At 42.1% G+C, this 17410-nt stretch overlaps 1 protein-coding gene across 1 annotated transcript; it reads right to left on the reverse strand.

Moving 5' to 3' along the window:
* Positions 1-734: 734 nt before the first annotated feature.
* Positions 735-11816, reverse strand: C14H3orf49 (chromosome 14 C3orf49 homolog). Its single transcript, XM_045807144.2, has 5 exons — positions 11668-11816; positions 7888-8210; positions 4552-4676; positions 1387-1500; positions 735-932 (listed from the first exon to the last, which is right to left on the reverse strand). Exons 1-5 carry the CDS (start codon positions 11790-11792, stop codon positions 735-737), a joined length of 885 nt encoding a protein of 294 aa, XP_045663100.1. The 5' UTR covers positions 11793-11816.
* Positions 11817-17410: the final 5594 nt, after the last annotated feature.

The raw sequence follows: 17410 nt of genomic DNA on the forward strand, positions 1-17410 counted from the left end.
GTGATCCCGGTGTTCTGGGATCAAGCCCCACATCAGGCTCCTCCGCTATGAGCCTGCTTCTTCCTCTCCCACTCCCCCTGCTTGTGTTCCCTCTCTCGCTGGCTGTCTATCTCTGTCAAATAAATAAATTAAAAATCTTTAAAAAAAAAAAAAAAAAGATGGCTGGTCTTGCAAAAAAGGGATTTCATGATCTTAAAAATTAAGCTAAGGCTGAATCACTTGTAATATTCGTAAGTAGTGAATTTAATGTTCAATACGTGTTAGGTTCCATCCTTATCCATTCATTTTAGTTCGGAAACATGACACTTTGCATGAATCATACCTTAAATAATGTTTCGTTTTTGTAATTTTAATAAGAATTCTTATCTTTAAATATGAAAGGTTAAATTTAACTCAGTAGTAGTCATATTAAAAGTGTCATAATACCTTTAAATGCTTCCTCTAATTTCATCTGGCAAATCCTGGGAGAAATTTCTTTGCAGAATTGCTGTGCTTTGGTAAATGTTTCTGTTTTCTGATGTTAGAAAGAATTACAAGCAAAAATTTTGCTAACATTGACTCAGAATTAAAAATCAAATTTTCAAAAAGGATTTTTTTTAAGGACTGTTGGGCAGAATATTCTAAGAAATGTCCATCTCCCCAACTGATTAATTCACTAGAGAGATTTATTCAGGATTGTGTACCAAAAGGTAAGAATTCCTGTAGAGATAGCTGTTATGCAGTCAGGAACAAAATCAGAAACAGCAGCAGGTACATGGGAAGCATACATTTTTCAATTTATACTTCCTCATGGTTCTCTTGGATATCCTCTGGAACTGCTTCGAAGACTGAAGAATTTCGTCTCCTAGAAATTCACACTGTTGAAGCTCAGCATGCCTTTGGGCCAGTAACTTCATGGATTTATCTGTCACTGTTTCTATGAGGTCATCCACCTATGGCAGACAGATGCAAAGAAACGTAGCCATATGTTGGAAAGCCTTGTCAAAACCAAAGGGATAGTGGTTTTTCCTGAGAGACAACTTCAGGAATTGGTGGACGTTTTGCAAATCCCCAAGTATTATTCTAATTCAAGTCGTAGCAAACAGAGCTTGAAAACATGCATTTACCACCCAGTGGTAAAGATGATCTCATTTCTTCTCAAAAGAAGCTTTTGTGCATGCCTTCGTTTTAATTGAATTCACTTAATATTTATTAGGCACACAGCATCATCCTAGGTGCCCTTAGCAATCCTTTAGCCACTCTCAGGATGCCCCCTACTAACATTATTTCTTCGTGCTAATCATTAATTTCATCCCGCAACCATGCTGTCTAGCAGGGCTGTGTATTCGGTTAACTTGGCCCTCCGTGATGCTTCTGAAACACAAAGTAAAAGCCTTTGTCCACTACCTGCATTTGAAGTTTTCCTACTGTCAAATCTGATTTTCGGAGGATGTTTTCCATGCTATGTTTCTTTTTTTTAAGTGCTGGAAAGTGTGATCTCTTTTTTGATGAATACGGAACCTATCATAAAAATGCAAAAAAACATCAGATTAAGAAGTACCAACATTATTTCTATGACAGTGCTTAAATAAGAATTCTCACCCTTGGGACATTCTCTTATAAACTGAACATTTGCCACATAACAACGTTGGGTGGAGAGCGTATTCATATTATTCTCCACGCCCCATGTATCTCCTTTGTGCCCAGAGCTCTCTTTGAAGAGATCTATAGGGTGCAGAGAAATGAGATTGTCTGGTTCTGAAAGAATATACAGTGTCAGGAAAAAAGCAGGTCACTCACAAGGGGAAAAAGAAGAAATTGCCTCGGCAGCCGCTGAGCACAGTGAGAGTGTGGGGTTACTGAGGACCAGTGCCCCAGAAAGCTCATTATCACTGGATCTAGTTGTTAATTTGGTCTCTTTGCTGCGGTTTCCTTATTTTCACGGCAGACATGTCTCCAAACATAAAAAGAAGGCTTTCGGTTCTTCTCGCCCCATGCCTGATACTTTTCCTATCGTCCCTGGCTTGCTGCTTCTAAGTACCTGTCTTAATAGTGTTGCTATTGGAAATCATTCCTAGGTCATGGCTCCTGGCTAATAGGCCCTTTTTAGTCTTACTGGGTTCACTCTTCCTTCCCCTTGTGCTTAGTAACTCACATTGAGACTATTGTGAAACTGACACAAAGTGGGATGTGGGACCACATCTGGGACCTATCCAGTGTCTGAGTTTACAAACGAGTCTGCTGACCCCACCACTCTGCTCTGCCAACTTGCCCAGGGTCACCCGTCACTTGCAGGACCCTCCCCAATCCATCTATGTATATATAGTTGGACTCCTCTTTTTTCTTTCCCATAAAACCCAGTACTTTTTCCTACTGAACACTTACCACATGTGGTAATTACTAAGTTATTTCTGTGTTTGTTGAATACCACTATTCTAGAGTCAAATGCCTGGACGGTCCAGGAAGGTTGTGTAAAACAGGACCAGTTGTGGCTGGTGGTAAACTGGAGAGAATGTGCCTCCTGCCAAGGGGCCAGCCTCTGCACGTCTCCGCTGTTATCATGAGGAATTGTGGGCCTAGTGTTTCCAAATCCTATTTTTCAAAAGAAGGCTTAAAGTCCAGAATATTAAAAAGTATTCTCATTTTTAAATGTGACCAATTAATGCAAATATGTTGAGATCATTCTCAGAGCTAAACAAAACCCTTTGAAGCCAGTTGACAACCTTTAAAGTGTTTTGCTGAACAGCAATCCTACTATAACCAGATGTATCCATTTTTTTCTTTTATGGCCAGTGATATTTATATCCTAAGAAGAATTTCTCTATACTGAAATCATCTCTATCATTCTCCACAAGCTTTAAGGCTTTACCTTTTCCACACAGATCTATAACCGAACAGGAATTAATTTTTGCATATGGTGTGAGATAGGGATCAGATTTCTTTTTTCCCATATGAACACCTACTTGTCCCAGTGCCATTTATTCAAAAGGTTATCCTTACCTCAGTGCTCTGCAGAGCTGTGGTTTAATACCTACCCCCCTTATTAGATCATAAATTTCACGGAACAGGACTCTGTCTATTGGATCACCTTTAGAGCCCCCAAACCTAGAAATTACCCAGTACATAATAGGAACACAGCAATTGTGAACCTGGCACACAAAAGGCAAAATTCAGAACTAGTATCGGTGCCTTCTGACGATGATACTCTAGAGCAGCTCTGTTCAATAGCACTTTCTGCAAAAATGGACATTTTCCTTATTTGCTAATACGACAGCCGCAAGCCACATGTCATGATTGAGCAACCTGAAATGTAGTTAGTGCAACTGAGGAAGTGAATTTTTATTTAAGTTTAATTAAATAGTCACATATGCCTAGTGGCTACCATTTGGACAGTATAATTAGTATTTAGTTTAGTAATTAAGAATAAGGACTCTCGAGCTAGATCTTCCTGGGTTTGAAACCCGTCTCTGACACTTATCTAAGCAAATTAACCTCTCAGTACCACCCCTAAAATAAGGATAGTATTGCTACCTACCTTTCTTTTTCTTTTTTTCTTTTTTTAAGATTTTTATTTTTAAATAATCTCTACCCCCAACGTGGGGGCTCAAATTCATAAACCCAAGATCAGGAGTCCCAAGCTCTTCCAACTGAGCCAGCCAGGTGCCCCTATTGCTACCTACCTTATAGGACCATTGTAATTATTATCTGAGTTGATATTTCCAAAGCACTTAAAATTGGAACAAAGTCAGCTCTAAGTAAATGTTTGTTGTATTTAAAAATAATAATAGTTTAGGCAATTTAAAAAAATAGTCTGGGCAATTTAGGCTGAAGTTTACATATGCACAGATCAGGACAGATTTTGGCTTGGACACTTTTGGATTGTCTACTGCCACACTGTCTTTATATGTGACTATCTTTTAATTTCAATCACAATGAAATAATATTAAAAATTCAGCTTTTTAACTGCACTGGTCACATTTCAGGTTCAAAAGTCACATGTTGGGGCGCCTGGGTGCTGCAGATAGTTAAGCATCTGACTCTTGATTTCGGCTCAGGTCATGATCTCAGGGTCATGCGGTCGAGTCCTGCATGGGGCTTTGTACACAGCACAGATTCTGCTGGAGAGTTTCTCTCCCTCTCCCTCTGCCCCTCCCACTCATGGTCTCTCTCCCCCAAATAAATAAATCTTTAAAAAAAAAGAAGTCTCATGTGGTTAATGGCTACATATTGGATACTGTACACTTGCCCCTCACACAAAGTTCTACTGGGAAGTGCTGGCCTAGTGAATTTCTCTCCATGCAGCACCTGCGATTGACCTGATGCTGAATAGTTGAAAAGTCAGCATAAAGCAGAACTCCAGTGTTGCCCCGGTGATAGTGGAAGCTGAACCACTTGCGCTCAGATGTAGAAGAATCAGACCTGGAAAGCCTGCTTGCTGTGTCCTCGATTCTTAGATATGAGGATACAAGCAGCAGAGATGAGGGTTTTATTATGAGAACTTGGCCTTTACCATTCCCCTGAACATCAACTCGTCTGCAAGCCTTTCCAGGCGCATTTGCTCTAGCGTTGTACCTTCTGCAGTCCTGAAGGAAGGGACGTCACAGATAATCGCTTGGTGGTCCTCCTGGCCCGGAGCAGTGTGTTCCCTCGGGTTATCTCCTCTGTCTCTGCTTCTACAACATCAAGTTGTAGAGTCGCTTAGAGAGAAGGGAGGGGGAAAGAACCTGTAAGGATCTCAACGATAAACTTTTTCTTTTTTTTTAAAGATTTTATTTATTTATTTGAGGGAGATTGAGAGAGCGCACGGGGGTGGGGAGAGGGACAAAGGGAGAGGGAGAAGCAGGCTCCCCGCTGAGCAGGGAGCACAACTCAGGGCTGGATCCCAGGACTCTGGGATCATGACCTGAGCCAAAGGCAGATGCTTAATGGATTGAGCCACCCAGGTGCCCCCACAGTGATAAACTTTCTTATTAGACAGTATTCAGAAAAGACCAATTCCATGCTGCCTCAGTAGCTTTTTTCCTTGGGGTTAAAGATAAAACATGGGTTTGCTTTTTCTCATCTTATACTTTTTCCTGCACACACTTGCCTTTTCTTGTGGTCATGACCTCAGTGGTCACCAACCCTTTCTGGCAAGGTGATTATGTCTCTTTGAGACTTCAGTTTTGCCCTTTGTTACTTTTTCCTGTAACTATTGTGGAATTAGAAAAAGTAACCGTTGCTTGTGTAAGATGATCCCTTGAGTACTTGTTATTGATTGAAGGAATGTTTAAAGTGACTCACTGTCCAGCGATGTGGCTCAAGGCTCTGCCATACCTTACCATATTCATCGTTTTTCTCATTTTCCAGGAGCCATGTGAACCCCGGCCTCCTTAATATTTTTCTTTATAGCAATTCAATTCTTAACACAATAAATGCTTTTATAAAGGCAACTTTAAGACACTAGCATAAATCAAAAACCAGTGTCATAATAGGCATTCAAATTAATATGGTAAAAACAAAACCATGTTATTGCCTGCGGAAGGCACTAAATTTGAGGTTATTTTTTTCATTAAAAAAAGAGGGCAGGAAATGAAGCTTTTATTTCATGTTGTCAAAAAGATTGACAGGAGCATTGGGGAAAAGGTGTTTGCTATTCACTCTGTGTTTCAGTGCCTTCCCGCTGTGCTCACACCTACAACCATCTTGTCTTGCTTGGGGTCCATTGATAAGGACTTTGCCAGAAGTGGTGGCTCCTAACGAGTGAGCAGAGCTCTGCCCTCAGAGCAGGTGCTCAACCCAGGATGCTTCCCTCTCCCTGCCCTCTACTATCCAGCTCTTCCCCAAATCTTACAACATCCACCTATGAATGTTTCTGCCTCCCCAGTGCTGCAAGTAACTAAGCTACTATCCTTCCTCCCCTGAATCAATGTAGGAGGCTTTTATTGTCCTGCCTGCATCAGCTATGGCCCTCCTCCCATCCAGTCTCTGCTCTGCAGCCTCAGCTATCTTTCAAAAATGCAAATCAAATTCTATAAATCCCCAGCTTGAAAGTATTTGATGCTTTCTTATCAAAACATTAAAAATCCTTAGGAGAAAGTTAAACATTGTTAATGTGACTTACACCATCCTGACCACCTTATTCACCAGCTTCTCCCTGGCTGAATTCTTTTCATGTCCTTATGATACCCTATGTTCTCTTTATATTGGGATGTGAATATGCTCTCTCTTCCTCCTGGAAAACTTTTCCTACTCTTTCCTTGTCTGACTCTAGTTATCCTTCAAATCTCAACTGAGTTGTCCCTTCCTTGGGGAGGCCTCTCTGGAGCCCCCTCCCCTAAACTTAGAGCACCCATGATGGGTTTCCATAGTGCCCTGTGCTGCTATTTTGTGTCAGATGTAATTATCTGTCTAATGTTGGAATGTCCCTCTATGCCAGGACTTTATGAGGGCAGGCACCATGTCTGCTCTATCTGCTACTCTCTCCCTAATAGCATGGCAAACACATAATAAGTATTTAGCAAATATCTGTTAAAAATGTTACAAGAGTCAAGGGGGGAAAGCCACTATCTTTGGGCCACAGGTGAGAGTGTCACAATGTGAGAGCTGTGTCCTGAAAGACAGATTTTCTGAAGAAATCTTGGTATAGATATATTCCAACTAAGATGAAAATAAGCCACTGCACACAGATGAGGAGGAATTAATCCTCTGTTTCCTGCTAGACTCTTCAACTCCAGTCCCAGCAGTATAGAAACACGCCATCTTTGTTATTTTCAACAAAAATGGACAGGTGACTCTATGCCAGGTAATTGCTAGATGCTTGGATGCTAGCATTAGTGACTGCTTTTTCCAGAAGAGAGAAAGAGGTTGAAAGGGCCACCAGTCAGCTGGAAGCCGTCAGTTTTGGGGGGTTTGTTTGTTTTCTGGAAAAAGTACTCACCAGGTATGCAGCCGTATCACTGTGTGAAATGTGGGGTCGTGTGTGGATTCCCTACATGTACTGGAAGGGCCATATAGGTTTCCTGGTGCTCTTCTGTAAAGGACATTAAGAAGCTACACAGGATATTTAGGGCAGTGAAGTTGTCCTGTATGACACTGCAATGGTGGATACATGACAGAACATGATGGGTTTGTCCTATTAGGGCAAGATGTTAACAATGGGGGTAGGTGGGGTAGGGAGAGAGGGTATATGGGAAGTTAATCTCTTTAATCTTCCATTCAATTTTTCTAGTAAACCTAAAACTGCTCTAAAAAATCAAGTCTATTAACTTAGGAAAGCTAAAGAGAAGAATGTGAATATTAGTAGTATTGTTAGTCATAACTCATAGGACCCCTCCCCCCCACCCCTGCCCCGCAACAACATTACTACAATGCAAGAAAAACAACTTCAAGTTAACAGTTCAAATGCTGATTCTTCCACAAGGTATGTAGGAAGGAGATACAATAAAATAAAATGTCTGTTATGACTTACCAATCATTAATTTTATTCATAGAATTCTCCCCACACCCTCCGGTGTTGGAAGTAGCTATTTAAAAGGCTGTATAACTACTTTATTCCAGAAACAAAATAAAAGAAAAATCCCACTTTCGTTCAATTTGTTAATGTATATGCATATATCCATATATGTGTATATATGCCTGTGTATGCATGTTTAAATAAAAAGTGACTTTAGGACAGTTAGACCACCAATTGCACTGGGAGGGACCTCAAAGACAAGGTAATTCAGAACTTTTAAAAATGTATGTACAGGCAAGTCACTTGGGGCTTTTTCTATAATGCAGACTCGAACTCAGTAGACCCAGGCGGGGCCTGAGATTCTGCATTTCAGACAAGCTCCCAGGAGATGCCACACATTGGGGTAGCAAGGAAAGCCATCCTAACTTCCCTTGACACTTAACCACTTAACCGTGTAAATTGCCTTTGATTACCATTCTGCGACAGCTTTCGCATTCTTGGTTTGGTAAATAACCTGGGGGCTGGAAGCTCTTTGACAATTCTAGGAAGAAGGCTCTGTGTGTTGGAAAGGAAGGTGTCCTTATGGTTAGTGGAGGCCCCTCGGCTGACACTTGCCGACTTGCTTCTCCATTTGTAGGACAGCATCCTTCCCAAAACAGTCTTCACTTTCTTCATCAAATGTTTTTTTTGATTTTGCTGTCTTTCATGAAATTCCATGTCGCTATCAGCGGATGATTCCTCTTTGGGGACTAACACGTTTTGTTTTACTAAGTTGGTGGACACGGCTCTATGCCACCTAAACAAAATAGAAAAGAATTTGTGTTAAGGAAATTGAAAAGTCCAAAACAAACAATTAAAATGGTCAAAATCCAAACTTGAATTGCAAACAAACGATCCAATTCCAAAAAATAAAACTGAACGCCAAGAACCAAATCACAGAAAAACAAAGCCACAGTAACGCCTCCATGTTTTGTCCTCCAACTGTAGTTACGTGCATTCCCACCACTACCTCAGTTTATCCTCATAGCTCCATAAGAGGTAAGTTACATTATTATCTTCATTTCACCAGTGACTACACTGAAACATAGAGAGGTTAAATTAATTGCCCAAGCATAGAATGCAGATTTTAATCCAGGTGTCTGACTGTTAGAACACCTTGGCAAATTGGTAACCTCCTTTCAATGATGGCTGGATGCAGATTTTGCTGGATTTGGTGGTTCCCAGTCTACAGTGATGAAAGAGGAGCAATGGTAGGGCAGTTAATAAGGTCTTTTAGCCTCTGCGGCCCCATAAATGATGCATATACGTAAAACACTCATTTAGATAGGATAACTCTTAACTCTTATTTCTAAGATTCTAAACAGCCATACACTCATTTCATCATTTTGGCCTATTTTAGTAATACAAACAGATAATGGTGGGATCTGGGTGGCTCAGTCGGTTGAGCGTCGGACTCTGGATTTCAGCTCAGGTCATGATCTCAGGGTGGTGGGAGCCCAGTGTCGGGCTCCGTGCTCAGCAGGGAGTCTGCTTGAGATTCTCTCTCTCCCTCTCTTTCTGCCCCTCCCCCCATTCACACTCTCCAAACAAACAACAGAATACAGATTATGTTTTTTAATAGCGTTCTATGCACTAAACACTATTCTAAGTTCTTACATGTGTTTTATGTAATTTACCCTCGTCCTGTCATCTCCGTTTTACAAATGAAGAGATTAAAGCTTCAAAAGATTGAATAACAGTGCAGGTGATCTGATCCCAATGTTTGTGTCACTCACTGTTCTAGAATAAACATCATCTATACCATGATACCCTTATTTAGCTAACATTCTTCCTCAATTAGCTATTGTTTTTAGTATCATCCAAAGCAATAATATCCAAAAAATCCCAGGGATTTAAAAAAGTTAAACCTTTTTTTTGAGGTAATTGTAGTTTCACAGGCAGTTGTAAGAAATAATATGGGGAGATTCGCCCAGTTTCCTCTGATGGTAACCTCTTGCAAAAGTGTCATCATCACAACATTGATATTTTCACGATACAGAACATTTTCATCACCACCAGGCTCCTTCATGTGTTACGGCTGCACCCACTCACCCCCACCACCTCTTACGTTGTCCACCATTTGTATCATGTTGTCCTTTCCAAAATGTTATATAAATGGAATCAGACGGTATATAACTTTTTGGGATTTACTTTTCTCCTCACTCGGCATGAATCTCTGGAAATTTATCCAGATTGTTGTGTGTATCAATTGTTCCTTTTTGTTGCTGAATAATAATCCATGATATGGATTACCACACTGTCTCATCATTCACTCACTGAAAGACATTTGGATTGTTTCCAGTTTGGGGCTGATATGAATACAGGCATTAACGCTCGTGTATGGGTTTTTGTGGGAACATAGATCTTCATTTCTCTGCATGAAATCCTGGGTTTTATATTATGTTGTGTTATGTTCGCAATAAATGTAACATATTTCTAATATGGATTAAAATAAGTTCATAACTATTAAAAAATATTCTTCATATACTCCCTAAAATATCTCAAGTACTACCAGTAGCGCATAGACCATCCTCGAAGAAAATACGGTTCTAAACTGGAGCTAAATCATTCAGCTTCTCTGTAATTATACACCGGAAGTAGTTCAGAAGAGCCCAGGCGCTGGAATTAAACGGTCTTGTTCAACCCAACACCACACTTCCTAGCTGGGTGATCTTAGCGTGTTATCTAACCTCTATCAGCTTAGATTTTCTCATTTGAAAAGGGGTATACTATTTTCAGAAATGTGAGCATAAAAAGAAATAATTCATGTGCTTGGAACCTAATAAATAACAGCTTTTATTAATATGTGGATCAGGTGAGTGAAGGAAAAAAGTAAAAAGCAAGGAGAGGGCTCAAGCAGGAGGTCAAAAGGAGGCGGGAGACAATGTCGGCTAGGCAGCCCTCCCTTTTGGGACTGGACATAGGCTGTCTGCCCGTTACACACAGATACACAAACGCTGGGGGTGCTATTCCCTTTTAGCCATCGTAGTGTCTAAGTTAACTAGAACTCTCTAGCAGGTGGCAGTAAAGTGTCTCGAGGATGGAGTGCCGTTTTCTAATTTGCCCAAAGACCATTTATGCACGAGGATTAATCTTCCCTAGAGCCCTGTGAGAATCATTTAATAAAGCCACCAATTTCTACTACCATAAACACACACACACACACACACACACACACACATAAACACACCCCCAAAACAATGAAGATAGAACTTCAGGAGACTCAAGAAAGCCAAAGGTCATGCACCTAATCCCTCAGGTTAAAAATCCAGCTCTAAGTAGTCTGAATTTCATGAATGTGTCTCCCACTGCATCCCTTCCACCCTCATTCCTGACCTATTTACAATGTAACTAACAAAGGTGATTTTGCTTCAGGGCCTTGGAATAGAACTGTTGCAATTTCTGTTTTGAAAAGAACCCTTCCCTTAAGTTTTCAAATATCTTGATTGGTTATGAATGTATTTTGTAGGATTGCTTCCTCCTTTAAACTCTTTTTCTTATTGAAAGTGGAAATCTCTGCAATATTTCATTTTGTCCATGGAAGTTCAAGAGTTTGGTGTCGGAGGATTCAGGCTCATCAAAACAGCTCATTTCTACATGTCTGAGCTATTGCTCATGAACCTGGTAAGAAAGAAGCCAAAGGAAATTGGAAAATAAATCATCTTGTTGATTTTCCAAATTAAAATGTATTATGTTTGGAGTATTTCATTGCCTGTCTTTACGGTTTTTCCATTGACAGGAAATACCAGGTACAAGACAGTTTTAACATAATATTAAAGAATGTGCAGAGCGTGAAATACAATTATTGCTGGGCAAGCGAACAGAAAGCATTGATCATGGACTCATCTCGAAGAATATGCTATTGAATTTTCAAAATCGTAGTACTTGCATTGGACATGTGATGTCTAAAATTTCAAGACTGTGCTTATTTTCTCATCATATGCCACATTAAAATCCAAATTTAGATAGAAAGGAGAGGTTTTCCCCATTATGATTACACTCATAAAATGAGGCTTCCATGGTGGCACTAGGCTTCCTGACCAATGTAGAAACGCGGTGCCTCCCCCCCCACCCGATCCATTCAGAGTGTTCATTTCTAAAGGCAATGCTGAAAAAGAGATGCCACCTTTTCTAATCATCACAATGAATATTGTTTAATGCAAAATCCAAAGAATCTTACTCAACAGAAAAGAAAATCACCCCCACTGGCCTACCTTTCAATCCCCTTCCTTTTGAACGGGCCAGTTTTCTTTCTGGGTTGCTGGAGTCTTCGGTACTGGCCAGCTCTCCCACAGGCACCCTTAAAGGACTCTGGAAGATACAGCTGAGGGTGCTCCATTGCCGTGAGGTCCACCTGTAGTAGCTGTTTTGGATTCTTCAGTTCTCGAGCTCCCAAACTACAAAACAAAATCATCGGGCGCCAGAGGCACTTTTAACTTCTGGGCTCTTTGGGGGAAAGTATGTAGGAAATTTTTGGAATCGCTTTCTTATTCCCTTCTAGGTGTGAGAGACATCATTTGTGGGACTGGCCCTGTTTACCGACTTCACAGAGGTTGGGAATGATGCATTTGACAGAGTGGTGGGAAATTCCAGTTCACTTTGTGGGACACGTGTTCTAGATTCCTGGGCAAGGAGAGGCAGAAAAGGTGACCTGATTTTCTAACCACTGTTATTTGAGTTGGTAATAAAATCATCACACACCAATTGATTATGACATTCAGAGGTGCGTGTTTGAATCCCAAAGTGGAAAAATTGGGTAGGAATGCCAATGATTCCAGCTTTTGTTAGATCTCTCAACTAAAGCTGATGAATATTCTCTCAGCCTGGGGGGGAGGGACACACATTAAAAAAGCAAGTTCTTTTTTTTTAAAAGATTTTATTTATTTATTTGACAGAGATAGAGACAGCCAGCGAGAGAGGGAACACAAGCAGGGGGAGTGGGAGAGGAAGAAGCAGGCTCATAGTGGAGGAGCCTGATGTGGGACTCGATTCCAGAACGCAGGGATCACGCCCTGAGCTGAAGGCAGACGCTTAACCGCTGCACCACCCAGGCGCCCCATAAAAGCCAGTTCTTATTTGGTTATCTCATAGTCCACCCCAAGGCTATTTTATTATATCACAGAATTTTATAGTGGTCTCTCACCGCTGAAAAGTTGAGTGCCTGGTCCCTCCTTCCCTTCAAACACTTCCCCATTTCCCGAAGAGCAAATTCGGCCTGCAAATTTTTCTCACCACAAGGTGGCAGCAGACACTAGGATTTATTCCCATCACGCTCAATGGCGTTTTGAGTTTTTCAGATGGAAGTACCGGAATACTAAGAAAATTCTAGAAAAGTGTGGGAGAGAGATACAAGGATTACCCTGCTTTTTGTGTTTGTACCCATCAGTAATCTGAAGCATACTTCTCAAACTTTCCGGTGCTCATGACTACCTGAGGATTTTATTAAAATGCGGATTTTGATATAGGAGGTCTGGCGTGGGATCCAAGAATTTGCATTTCTAATAAACTCCCAGGTGATGCTGATGATGCTCGTCTGCAGACCACATTTGGAGTAGTGAGGGTCTTATATGTTCCAGCACTGTGAGCAAGAGCTTAAAAGTGGTCAAGAATGAAGTATCGCATTGAGGGATTAAGACGGCTCTTGTTCTAGCCCCACTGTCAGTTTGCTTACCTTATCCATGCTTGTTTTCTCATCTGCAAACTAGGGTTACCAATACCCACGCCATTGGAGAGTGGGTGCAGGTGGTTCTTTGAGAAGCAGTGAAATGCAGCATACCTGGTGTGCTTTAGTCAAAAGGGCTTGCGGTTTTGTCTCTTCTGTTTTTCCTCAGCTGTTGGCATTCCCAAAGTGCAATAAATCACAGGTGCTTGAATGAACGAATAAATGAATGAGCATTTTCTTTAAACACGAGCCATTGATTTTCAACTGATCACTGGAATAGTTGTCTTAATTCTGTTGTATTTTGTCAAACATCTGGTTGAATGAGATTAATTCTGTATTAGGAAAAGAGCTGATTTTTATTTGGGTACGTACGTGTCTGGTGTTTGTACATATCCGTGAGTATGCAGGTGTGTGTGTGCACGTGTGCATAATAGGTAGAACCATTTGCTGCTTGGGCTTCTGTGACAAATGGCCTCGTTTCTCCAAGGCATCCTGGAGCAGATGACGGAACTAGTGAGTGGAATAGAGAAGGAGAGTTAGGGCACAGACAGATAACCCATTTGAGCCAACTCTGTTTTTAAATTCTAGCTCTTTCCCTTACAGGATGTGGGTCCTTGGGCAGGTGACAAAACCTCCCTGCACCTCTGTCTTCTCCTGTGTAAAATAGGAATAGTAACCGCTGCCTCCCAAGAATGCTTTATTCATTCCGCTATCTGACAATTACTTGAATGCCTTCGGCTGCCGGTGCTGTCCCAGGTGCCTGGGATGCTGGGAAACAACACGCCCAGAATCTCTGAACTAATATAACTTCCAGTGACATGGGTGAGCCTGGCGACAAATGAGACACCAACTGAACGAACTTCAGTTAGTGGTAAGTGCTATGAGGACGACAGAAAAGGGTGGTAGGTGCGGGAGTCTCCGCTTCAGATGAGGAATCGGGGAAGGCAGGCCTGCCGATGAGTCATTGAGCCTCAGAACTGAACAAGGGAACCGAGTCGTGTGAAGATCTGACCGTCCCAGGTAGATGAATCAACAGACACCAAAGCCCTGAGCAGCAAGTCTGATGTCTTTGAAAATATATAAGGTATAATGACTGCAACAAAGATAGGCAGGGTCAACCCTGCTGGATTCTACAGAACAAAGTAAAAATTTTGGTCTTGATCTGCAGAGCAATGGAGAGATGTTAAGGTTTTTTTAAAAAACATTTAAACAAAAATTTAATTGTGGGAAAATATACATCATCTAAAATTCACCATCTTAACTGGTTTTAAGTGTACAGCCCGGTGACACTATGTATATTCACACTGCTGAGCAACAGTTCGAGGGCGTCTGTCTCGGAACTTTTTCATCTTGAGACACAGAAACTCCAAACCCGTCGAACAATAACTCCCCGTTCCTGCCTCCCCGCCCTCCCCCACCCTGTCCCCAGCCTCTGGAAATCACCAGTCTGCTTTTATGTCTCTATGACTTTGATCAGGGCTTTTAAGGAGCTAGTCAATACATACGTGTTCTGTGCAATGGGGATTCAGCCTTGAACAAAACAACTAGAATGTCTGCCCAGGAATTACATCCTGGTGGAGGAAAGAGACACCAAACATGTTAACAAATAGCTAAAGGGTTGCCAGCCCTGAAAAAGAATGCTGTGAAAAATCTAGGAAAAGACGGGAGAAAGCCACGGGAAGTGGGAGTCTCTGCCACGGTGATCAAGAAGACGTCTCAAAGAGGTGACATGGAGGTGAGACATTTCACATTGAGAAGGAGGTAAACTAGGGTAAATTCTGGGAGGAAAGGTATTCCAAAGGTGGAAAACTCCAAGAGCAAAGGTTCTCAGATGGGTGGGGACCAGGATGTCTTTGAGGGCAGAGAGGAGACCAGCGTCGTGGGAGCATAGGTGACAAGGGAAGGCAACGTTATGCTTGTGTTTTTTTTTTTTTTTTTAGAAGATGTTATTTATTCATTTGAGAGAGAGAGAGTACAAGCAAGGGGAGAGGCAGAGGGAGAGGGAGAAGCCGACTCCCCGCTGAGCTGGGAGGCCAATGCAGGGCTCAATCCCAGGACCTGGAGATCATAACCTGAGCCAAAGGCAGCTGCTTAACCATCTGAGCCACCCAGGCGACTCTGAGCTTAGGTTTTAAAGAGATTGTGGTGTGCAGCTTGGGACACACATTGGAGAGGACAGAGTATGGCTGTCAAGAAGCCACTGGGCAGGCAGTTGGTCCAGACCGGAGACGATGGTGCACAGGAGCAGACGGAAGTAGGAGGGTGTAGATTCAGGAAAGAGCTGGGAGGTACGATGCTGAAATGAATGGAGTCTGGGGTGGGTGAGGAGAGAGCAGGACACGCGAGCCTGGGCAGTCAGGCTGTGGCCGTGGTCCAAGTGTGAGAGTGCAGGGGTTTAATGGAGTAGGGGGTTACTGGAAGCTAGAGAGAAAGGCACCAATGGAAGAGCTCCTGATACATCTCTTTTCTTTTTATTTTTTTAAGGCATGAGTATTCTTTTTTTTTTTTTTTTTTGAAGATTTTATTTATTTATTTGACAGAGAGAGAGAGAGTGAGCGAGCACAAGCAGGGGAAACAGCAGGCAGAGGGATAGGGAGAAGCAGGCTCCCTGCTGAGCAAGGAGCCCGATGTGGGAGTCGATCCCACAACCCTGGGATCATGACCAAGCCGAAGGCAGATGCTTCACCGACTGAGCCACTCAGGCGCCCCAGATACGTCGTCTTTTCAACCGTCCTACCTGGGGGTATGGCTTGCAGTCACATCCATACGGTCATTCCTTGGACATTTACAAATGTTCCTCTAAAAAGCCAAAAAGACGGAGCAGGGCAAAATCTGGTCAAAACACCGTCTTTGGTGTTCCCAACTTATCCTTCTATTGAACGAGTCTAAGATTGCATCAGCCTATTTAGGGAACCATAATAACAGTCGACTCCTCTTGAGGTAGCAATGGACTGAAACCACTAAGCCCGAGGCTGCCCACATGAATGCCTGCTGGCCCCAGGCAGGCGAATGTGAGAAGCTGTGGGACGCAGCACCAAGGGGTGGGAGCTGTGGCAGACTGTAGGGTGCTGGGCCGATCAAATGCTCCTGAACTTCAAATTTCTGAGAATCCTCGTGCATTAAAAATGTGATTTGCAGGCCGTATTCAGCTTGTGGGTCACCTATTTGACGCCCGCCGAGATTTTTGTAATGTCCACTCCATTCAGTCAGCCAGATCTCTCCCTTCAGTAGCCCTAAAGCTGATTTCCACCCCAAATGGTAACTTGAATGTATTGACTTTCATTCTGTTGGCTTTTGGCCAATTATTAAATTGTTTTTGCCTCTTACCTCTATCTGGCTGCATACTTACTTCACCTAGCAACTTGTAAGCCCTCTGCAAACTTGGTAAGCAGAGATTCTGGGTCTTGTTCCAAGTCTGGGAGGGATAAACACATAGAACAGGGTAAGACAATATACCTTGGTGACCTGAGGTCATTTTTAAACCGAATCCTTTTGAAAATGAATGAGTGTAGCAAGCTGACCATTTTTTTGAAGAATTTCCATAAATTCTGGCCACCCTGGATTTACCAGGGTTTGGGGGGGTCTTTGCATATAGGGGAAGATGAAATGGGGACTTCTCCTCCTTGCACAAGCAAATCTCCTTATTGGAACTTCTTTTTGAAAGAAGGTGTCACTTTACTGATCAGTTAGCAAGAATTGTGTCATGAGGAAATGTACACAGGGTGCCTAGAGACAGAGTGTTTCCACAGGGAAGACTGCTTATCCAGACTGTTCCACTCCCTAGAGGTCTAAGAAGACAGAGGCTGGAACAAAGTGTCTCTGAAGAGGCAACAGACTCAAGTACATGATCCCCTTTTCTCATTCGCTTTTCGTGTTGGCTGCTGCTGCGCCAGGCTGGTGTCTCCTATCATCTAGCTTTGAAATAATCATTTAGTTTGCTTTTACTCCCCATCGTAACTTTTCAGGATTGTTCTTAGATGTTGTCAAGTGCTCTGGGCTGTGCCACATTGGAAAGACTACATTTTAATTAAAATGTCCTCTCAGATGCAGTTAATATGAGTATAAATCAGTGTAAGGTCTCTGGAGGGAGATTTGGCAATATTCACCAGTATTTGAAATTGTGAAGTCAGAACCAGCATTCCACCTCTGGGAACCTACTTTATTGAAACACCCACATAATAATGTAGGTTTATTTGTAGTAGCAAAAACTAGTAGCAACCTACATGTTCATCAATGAAAGATTGAATAAATGGCCCTACGGACCTACTACAGACATTGGGGCCATTAAAGAAGGG

The sequence above is a fragment of the Ursus americanus genome, chromosome 14 (assembly GCF_024610735.1).
Source record: "Ursus americanus isolate L20-20 chromosome 14, mUrsAme1.1.p, whole genome shotgun sequence".
Lineage (NCBI taxonomy): Eukaryota > Metazoa > Chordata > Mammalia > Carnivora > Ursidae > Ursus > Ursus americanus.